Source organism: Aythya marila (genome assembly GCF_965140915.1).
Source record: "Aythya marila genome assembly, chromosome: 22".
In the NCBI taxonomy this organism is placed as follows: Eukaryota; Metazoa; Chordata; class Aves; order Anseriformes; family Anatidae; genus Aythya; species Aythya marila.
The window spans coordinates 942,881-951,613 of record NC_139063.1 but is presented as its reverse complement, the minus strand read 5'-3'; the positions used below and the strand labels follow the sequence as shown (position 1 = coordinate 951,613).

General features: G+C 57.9%; 2 protein-coding genes across 2 annotated transcripts; one reads left to right on the top strand and one right to left on the bottom strand.

Moving 5' to 3' along the window:
• Window positions 1-68: 68 nt before the first annotated feature.
• On the bottom strand, window positions 69-5,069 carry YARS1 (tyrosyl-tRNA synthetase 1). The gene is made up of 14 exons (XM_082777769.1): window positions 5,040-5,069; window positions 4,876-4,940; window positions 4,593-4,739; window positions 4,326-4,501; window positions 4,017-4,146; window positions 3,747-3,827; window positions 3,319-3,411; window positions 2,984-3,119; window positions 2,749-2,834; window positions 2,228-2,363; window positions 1,829-1,923; window positions 1,512-1,705; window positions 1,286-1,427; window positions 69-1,159 (listed from the first exon to the last, which is right to left on the bottom strand). Exons 1-14 carry the CDS (start codon window positions 5,053-5,055, stop codon window positions 1,049-1,051), a joined length of 1,608 nt encoding a protein of 535 aa, XP_082633895.1. The 5' UTR covers window positions 5,056-5,069; the 3' UTR covers window positions 69-1,048.
• Window positions 5,070-6,224: 1,155 nt separating this feature from the next.
• Window positions 6,225-7,299, top strand: LOC309886553 (uncharacterized protein; the record flags this gene model as incomplete). The annotated part of the gene is made up of 1 exon (XM_082777532.1): window positions 6,225-7,299. A coding segment is annotated over one exon (945 nt), but the record flags the coding sequence as incomplete, so codon positions are not given.
• Window positions 7,300-8,733: the final 1,434 nt, after the last annotated feature.

Genomic DNA, 8,733 nt, shown 5'->3' with positions numbered 1-8,733 from the left:
AGCCCCGGGGAAGAGCCTCGATTTCTGTTTCTGTAACCTTGGGTCACAGTTTGATTTCTTTGATTGTAAAAAAAAAAAAAACAAAAACAAAAAAACAAACCAAAACGACCAAAAAATCCTCTGCTGCCGCATAGCTGCTCAGAGCTCTGTACCTGGCTGGTAAAGACGATGACTGAAGCTCGCTGCCTCCTGTGCTTCCTGGCTAGGGCCCCCTCTCCCCCCCTACAGCAGGTGCCCGGCCCCACACCGCTGCGTTCCCTCAGGGCTGGCTCCCAGCCCCTGTCCCCACGGGGTGGGCAGAGCCGGGGCTGTTTGGCTCCTGGCAGCACCAGGACACGGGAGGGGCGCTGGCTGCTGGCTCAGTGTCTCCCCCCGGACAGAGAGGCACGCCCGCATGCAGTCAGCCCGAGGTTTTATTGGGGTTTATGGCAGACAGATGGTTCCCGAGTCAGTGTTTAAGGCCCACACCCCCACAGCCTCAGGTCAGGCCCGCTGGTGGGGCCGGGGCTCCTCACACACTGCAGCAGCCCCGGCCCTCGCCCCGAGCACGGCAGGGGAGGGGAGGGGGCCCCCCTGGCTGCCAGGCAGCTGCCCCCAGCCCCGGTAGCAGCAACACAGGTTTGAGCAAGCAGCATTCCCTTAAAACCCTCACTGCAGCACCCCCAGGTGCTGTCCTGGAGCCAGGACCAGTCCTTGGCACAGCTGGGAGGATGCTGATGGCCCCAGCGAGGAGCCTGATGGCACGAGGCAGAAGAAACCGGTCCCTCAGGGCTGGTGCCATCGCCAGGCTCCCAGATCTGGCCCACAACGGAGGCACCAGCGCTGGCTGAGCGGGCCCAAGGCAAAGGAGATGTTGGGGGCAGCTCCCCAGGAGGCCTCGCGCTGTTGTGATGTTGGGGAGGCTGCAAAGTCAGTCCCAGAGCCCCCAGGTCCTGCAGGGCTGAGCCCCCTGCTCGGGGCACTGGGGGAGGAGATGGAGACCGGGGAGGAGAGCCTGGCTGGGGCGGTGCAGGGGGCCAGGCAGGAGGTGCGAGCTCTCTGGTGCTGGTTAGCTGATGCTGCCCCCCTTCAGGCTTTTACACGAGATGCTCCCCAGCTTGGTGAGGAAGTCTCTCTGCTTCCACTGGGCAACGCAGTCCTCGGAGACACGGAAATCGGCCTGGAGAGCAAAACAGAGCAGGGGGGAAGAGGGTCAGGGCTGAGGCACGCAGGTTAGGGCTCCCTGCAGGGCAGCAGCACCTCGCTCAGCTGCGTGGAGCTTTCGTGCCCCATCCCAGCCCCTCACCTGCAGCTTCTCGAAGACTTTCTTCTTCGGCTTGAGCTCGTCATCGGGCTCCCCGTCCTCGTAGCCCTCCACGTAGACGCGCTCCCCAGCGCAGCACCCAGCTGGCGGGTCCAGGGGCTCCACCTGCCGTGGCTCCCCCAGGCTGCAGAGGAAGCAAAAATCACCCTGGGGTGGCACCCGCAAACCCCTCGGCACCGCTGGGCTCGGTTCTGACCCTAACCCTCACCTGGAGGCGCACAGCACCATGCCCTGCGACTCCACGCCCCGCATCTTCTGGGGCTTGAGGTTGCAGAGCAGCACCACCAGCCTGTCCTGCAGCTGCTCCTTGGGGACGAACTGCACCAGGCCGCTGACCACAGTGCGGGGCTCGGGCTCGCCCACGTCGATCTTCTCCACGTAGAGGCTGTCGGCGTCCGGGTGCTAGCAGACAGCAGCAAGGTGAGGCGCAGGGAAAGGGGCTGGGACGGCAAAGAACGAGGCAGAGCCGCCCCCTTTGCCACCCCGCACACGCCGAGTGCCCACGCTGCCACCCTCTTCCCGCACCTTTTCCACGCTGATCACTTTGCCAACGCGGATGTCCAGCCGGGACGGGACGACGTTCTCCGGCTCCGAGTTCTTGGTGCCTTTCTCTGCAGGCTCTGCGGTGCAAAGGGAACAGTTGGGAAAGCTGTTGGTAAACCCAGGCAGCACACAGTGACCCCAGACGCTGTATCCGACACCCCCTGAATTCCCTGTTGGGCTACACAGCTCTGTCTGGCCCTCCTCTGCTTTGCCAGCCTCTCAAACAACAGCAGAGATGCACGGTGGCATCTCTGGGGCAGGCAAACAGCCCCGGCTCTGCCTATTCCTCCACCTGATGCTCTCCAGGGCTGTCCCTGCAGGGACTCTCCCTTTCCCAGCCCCATTTTCCCCTGGGCCCCGTTTCCCCCAGTGCCTCCTTACTGGCTTTGGAGGGGTTGGGATAGGCCGCGTTGGTCAGCTTCTTCAGCTCCGGGCTGTTGAACTTCTCTCTGATGGGGTCGAGCAGTTTGTTCAGGGCCACTTCCACCGAGTTCTTCAGGTCCCCGGGATGCACAACCTGCGGCACGACAGACAGACGGGGCTCTGCAAGGTCTCCTCCAGCACGGGGGGGAGGAGCAGAGTTCAGGTCCCTGATCTGAGGCCAGAGGGGTGCTGAGATCTCTCCCCTCGGCTTCAGCAGACACGGATCTCGTCCCAGAGCAGGATAAAAGCACATCTGGGAGGCTGCTAGTGACAAAGGGCAGGGCTGACCGCGTCTGAGGGGGGACAAACCTCAGGGAGAGCACCTGGCTGAGGCAGCCCCGCAGCAGGCAGAGCCCAGGGCCACCAAGTCCCAGGAGGGCACAGCAAGCACCTCTCCCTGGCACAGATTTTCTCCTACAGAGCTTGTGGGAGCCTCAGGGGCAGGGGGTGGGGGGCGTTCAGCTCCTCCCTGCACTCACCTGCTCAGCAAAGTCCTTCTCCAGGGCCTCGTAGTCCGTGTAGGTTTTGTTTCCTCCCCATTTTTCTTCCCGCAGAATCACAAACTCTGTGAGATTAAGGCTCAGATTAGCCCACGGGACTCAACCCCTGCTCAGCCAGATGAACCACCCCACTTTGGGGGCCACACGCTCCCATCCCCTCCCTTTGCCCCCCAAAAAGCCTTGGCCCTGGCGCCTCGGCGTGGGGAGCCCTCACCTGACTTGAGGGGAAAGAGGACGTGCTTGATGAAGGAGAGGACGCCGTTGTTCTCCACGTTCCCGGGCTCACAGAAAGCCTTCTTCAGCTTCTTCTTCACATCCTCCTTGCGGTCCAGGAGGTCGATCTTTGAGTCCTGGAGGAAGAGATTTCTGCAGCCCTTTTCCCAGCCTCTCGCCCAAGCGAGGACTCGTGCTGGCGCTGCTGCACCTTTTCCTTAGGCCCCAGCCTGAGCGCAGGGAGAAATTTCCTCCTCTCAGGGTGCAGACTCCAACCCCAGCCACGAAGCCGTGCCCGGCAGAGCCCCTGACCCCAGCCACCACGCAGGGACCAACCTCTTCCGACGAGCTCATTTTGCTGCCTGTCAGGCCGGGAACCATCGGGTTCATCAGGTGGATGCGCTTGGCGTAGCCCAGGGAAGGGAGGTACTGGGAAGGAGCAAGGGGGCAAGTCACGGACAATCCTCTTCTGCAGGACAACCTTAACCCACAGCCCCTGTGTGCTCCTGGCTCCAGGTAACCCTGAGCTCAGCAGTGAGAACCAGCAAGCTCTGGGGGGTTCACAAAGCCCTGGCAGCCGCCACCAGGGATGTGTGGCAGCCCCGTGTCGCACACCAGAGCCCTGGAGGCCACAAGAGCAGCAGCAGGAGCTGCAGGGAGCCCCGTGACGCTCACACACCACTGACACGCTTCTCCCAGTGGATCTGTGAGTCTCCCAGCCCTGCATCAGGACCACAAGGGACCCCAACACCCCCGTTCCTGACCTTCTCTGCAAAGGTGAAGATCTTCCTCTGATCAACTCCTCCGAACTGCGCATCGACCTTGAGGTACTCCTCATCCAGGGCCTGTGGGGAGACACGCAGAGCCTTGAGCTTGGTCCTGGGACACCAGGTCCCAGCTCGCTCAGCCTTTGGAGGCCCTGCTGGACCTCGGGAACAATACCCAGGGCCAGGCACGCAGCCTCACACGTCCCCGTGGTCCTTGCCCAGCACCTCCCCAGCACTGGGACCCTGCCAAGTGGCCCCACCACGCACCTGCAGGCCTGGGTAGAGCAACCCGCTCAGCAAGGGGTGCTCCACCTGCTTCACCACCTCCGCTCCTGCCTTCTTGGCGTCGTGCTGCGTCACCACGGAGGAGAGGCGGTACACGTCCAGCGTGTACTCCCTGGGGGAAGGGGCAACGCCGTCAGCACCAGGAAGGGGGGCGGCTGTGACACACCGAGAGAAGCCTGGAGGCAGCTTCACTCTGTTCCCTGAACGACAGCGCCTGAGAGCAAACCTGGGAACAGCAGAGCCCCAAGCCACGCTTTCCCTCCTAGAGAGGAGCGCGCACCCAGGACTCACTTGCTGAGCTGGTAGTCCGTGCCCCGGACAAACTTCAGCTTTTCCAGGGGCACCCCGATGCTCTCCAGCATGGCCTTGATCACGTTCTCGTAATAGCGAGTGCGCAACTCCAGCAGCTCCCAGGGGGCCTTCATGTTGTCCAGGTAAGCGTGGAGGTCAGCGAAGAGTATTGTCACCTGGCACAGAGGGACAGAGACAGGGTCAGGGACCCGCAGCGTGGCGACAAAGCCTCCCCCCAGGGTGCGAGCCCCCCCCCCGGCCCCTCACCTCGCATCCCGCTTTCAGGAAATCCGCAATCTTGGACATGGGCACGAAGTAGGCGACGTGCGGCTTGCCCGTGGTGGCGGTGCCCCAGTAAATCTTCACCTCCCGCTCCTTCAGGATGGCCGACAGCTTGTCCTCGCCCAGCACCTCCTGCGGGGAGACCACGGGCGTCCTACACGGCCGGGACCCCCCCCCTATGTCCCCAACCCCCCCCTCAGGGCCCTGTGAGGCCCTGTGAGGCCCTGAGGCCCCCCCCGCCGCGCTAGGCCCGGCCCGGCCCCGGTACCTGCAGGTTGCGGGTGATGAGCTGGTACTTCTCCTGCGGGCTGGGCGCGGCCTCCATGGCGGCAGCTGAGGGGATAGGAGGCGTTAGCGGCCCCCCGAGACCCCCCTCCCGGTGCCCGGTGCCCGGTGCCCGGTCCCCCCCCGGTGCCCCCCGGCCCCACCGACCCTCCGCGCGTTGCATCAGCCTCAGCCCGGTGCTCGCCGGCTCCCTCCTGACGTCACTTCCGCCGCTCGGCGCGCTCCGCCAATCAGGGGCCAGGCGGGGCCGGCCCGCTAAGATGGCGGCCGCCAGGAGCCGGCAGCAACGGGGCTGAGGGGTTCGAACCCCCCCCCCCTCCGCGCTCCCTGAGGTCTCCCCGTGGTCCCCCCCGGCACAACGGGCTTGGAGCCCCCTCAGGCAGGGCCGGGCCGGCCCCAGAGCGCTCCAAGCCGAGCATATTAACATTTCCAAACGTATTTAATGCAAAGAATTCCAGTAAAGTGTGAGGCGTTTGGTCCTCCTTCAAGTCCTCGCTGGTTAGGAACCACATTAGTTACACCCTGCAGGGCCCAATTCACGTTTCCAGAAGTATTTCATGCAAAGAGTTCCAGCAAAGTGTGAGGTGTTTGGTTCTTAAAGCCCTCACTCGTTAGGAACCATGTTAGGTACACCCCGCAGAACCCAATCCACAATTAATTTATTTGCCTTTTGTTTCTCTTTGAAGCACCCAAGCACTTGCAGCACTTGCAGAACTCTCGGCATGTCTTAGCAAGGACTGCTCATCACTCCGTGTGCTCCTGTACAGGTTGTGTGCATGTGGCAGGCTCCCGAGGGTTTTTCTTCCTTCTGTGAGGTTACAGTGTTATTCCAGAAGTGCTAATTTTTGTTGTTTGGACAGAATGACAAGAGGAAACAGCAGAACTGCTGGTTTTTATTTCTGGAGTAGGTAACTTCCTTTTTTGAAAGCAGCAATAATCAAAACAATGGAAAGACAAAATGTGTTCCTTTAAATCTGTTGGTCAAAGGGGGCAGGAAATACTTTGCCTGAGCCCAGATTCTCCTGCTGGGTGAGAGTCAGATAAATGCAGAGCTCTCAGGTCAAAAGATTCATGTTAGCGTGAATCCTCTCAAAGAGAAAAAACATGTTTTGTTTGTAGATATTTTTAAACTATTGAATTTTACAGGAAGGCTTTTATCTTACAATCTTTCATTATAATACTCGTTTTGTATGAGTGTTTAGAGTGACTAATACGCTGCTGAACGTCCTGTTAGTTATGTGACAGAACTGCTCTTCTGTTGCTCAGTTTTTCCTAACCTGGAAAAGGCTCTTTGTTTGTTTTGTCTCCTTGGGGAATGGAAGTGCAGGCTGAGAGACGGGGAGCACACCATCAGAGAAACAGCTGCTCCATGCCCCAAGTTCTGCCTGCTTTCAAAGATCCTCTCACTTTCCAGATGATTCTGGCCATGCTTACTTAGTTGCCAGTTCTTCTGAGTCAAAATACAATGATGTAGCCCCTTCTCTAGATAAAGCCAGATGTTTTGATGATAGTGAGCCAGACGACTCCTTGTTGGAACTGTCAGACAGTGACCAAGTGAATTCTCCTTTCAATTACACTGAGGAAGAGATCCAGGAAATCTTGGCAGATGAATGCTTGGAATGTGAGCAGCACATAACTAGAAAAAGCACTCTGAGCCAAAATGTAAGTGGGGAGAGTGAAAAGGATGTGAGCAGCAGCTGCACTGGGGCATCAGTCATCAGTGAAGATGCAAAGGTAGCCTCGGAGATCACAGAGAAATCAAAGGTACCTCTGTCAGTCCAAGTAACCGACATGCTCTTTGACCTTGATATTGACGAGCTTCTAAACCTTAGCCCAATCGATGCTGACTATGTAGATCAGCCACTGGAGGACAATTATTTGGAGGAAGTTGAAGTCATAAATGATCACATAGCGTGTGATCAGACTGATGCTAGTGACTGTTTTCCCAGAGAATTCTCGGGGTGGCTGATGCCTAAAGGCGAGCAAACCCTGGGTGTGGATTGCCTGGGAAAAACTTCCTCTACAGGCACAGATGTGTCCAACATCTGCGGTGATCATGTGGGAAAATCTGTGCCCTGTTCAGACCTTGCCTGTGGCCAGCACAAAGCTGATGAGAGTGCAGCACCTGAGAACTCCCAAGCCATCTTCTGGGTCAGGAAACCAAGAACTTCCCAAAGCAACAATGAGTGTTTTTTTCAAGGAAACCAGACTCTCCAGCGGATGATGTGGAGCAGGAATCTTCAGATGCTAAACAGCCATCAGGCAGCACTAAAATAAACCCACATTTCAGTGCTGACTACAACGTTTCTGATTCTATTCCTTTAATTTTCTACTTGCAATGTCCATAGGAGCCCAAGCACGCACATCACTACCAAAACCTTGCCACATAAACCCCACTACACTAGGCAAAGTCATTCCTGAGCCCCAGACGGAGGAGAAGTGATTTCTTCGAAGCCACTAAATGCCTTTGCTCTCTGTAAAATGCCCCAGCACCACCGAACCACTTTGGCTGGCCGCTTGCTGCTGTTTCCCTCTTCGTTTTTTCTTAAGGTGCCCTGAAATAGCGGGGAGGTACCCGTTTTTTTACCCTGTGAGGTGCTGCGAGGGCAGTACCCGAGGCTGGGACCGGGGAGGCTGCAGCAGCCCCGGGCACTGCCGCTGCGGCTCCCGCAGGTGGCAGCAGCGGAGCGGCTCCAGGAGAGGCTCCCTCTGCCCCCGGGGCTCCGAGCCCCGCTTCTTTGGGCCCCCCCGGGGCTGCCACAGCCCTGCTGCACCCCGGTGTCCTCCGCATTGCCCCTGCTGTGGCCGTGCCACAACAGAAATCTGCTGCTCCCGAGGGCTCGCTGCGGGTTTGTGGGCTGTGAGCCGGAGGGTGGCTTGCTGCTTCCCTCGGTAACACTTTCTCCCCTGCTTTGCTCTCAGAATGTTATCTTCGTGGATTTATTTAAATAAAGAATGTTATTTGTGTAAGCATAAAACGGCACCACCGCAAGTTAATGTTGGTACTGGTTCCGTGAGGCACTTTGTCCCTCTGTGTCTTCTGCAGCGTGATGTGATAGATGTGCCCAAAACATTAATGCCACTTGTTATTTTAAAGACACAAAGAACAGACAAACACTTCAGAAGGGGAGACTGAACGAAAGAAGCACACCCATCCCATCTCACCCAGATGCAGAGCTCTGTAACCCTGGACCACGGGGGTGAGGCTGTGCCGGTGAGGAGGGCGCAGGGGAGGACATGAACTGGGGTGGGAGGCCGGCCTCCTCAACTCATGTTCTGTGATATTTTGAGGATATTTTACTTTTCAGAGGGAAATAAGAAGGGCGCTTGTTAGCACTGGAAGGGGAGGCTGGTAGAGCCGGGGTGTTCTGAAGGGCAAGGAGTGTTCTGGTAGCTTCCATGGATGGCCTCCCACTGTGCTCATTTCGACTGTTCATGGGTGCAATAATTGTCATTTCTTGAGAGTTAGAAGAAGCTGACAGTTTTGTGGTTCATTGCGTGGAGCCTGCACTTATCTGGGCTGCACGAACAGCTGCATAGCCACGGGGCTGCTTTCCAGTGTATGAATACAGCATAAGTAATGCAGAGGGAACTAAGCAAGGAAAGCTAAAACGGCCTGTTTTCTCTTCCTTTCAAATTAAAAATGCAAGACGTATGTTCTGAGTCAGAGAAAATCAGGCAGAAGCTCCAAATGAACAAGGCTGGTGAGTGAAATAGAGATCTATTTTGCTGGGGAGGAACATTGTCTGCGATGCACACAATTTTGTTTTCTTATTAGTGCAAACCTCTTGTATTCCAAGTAGCTGCAGGCTTGGAATTCAGCCTGACACCGTGTGGGCTT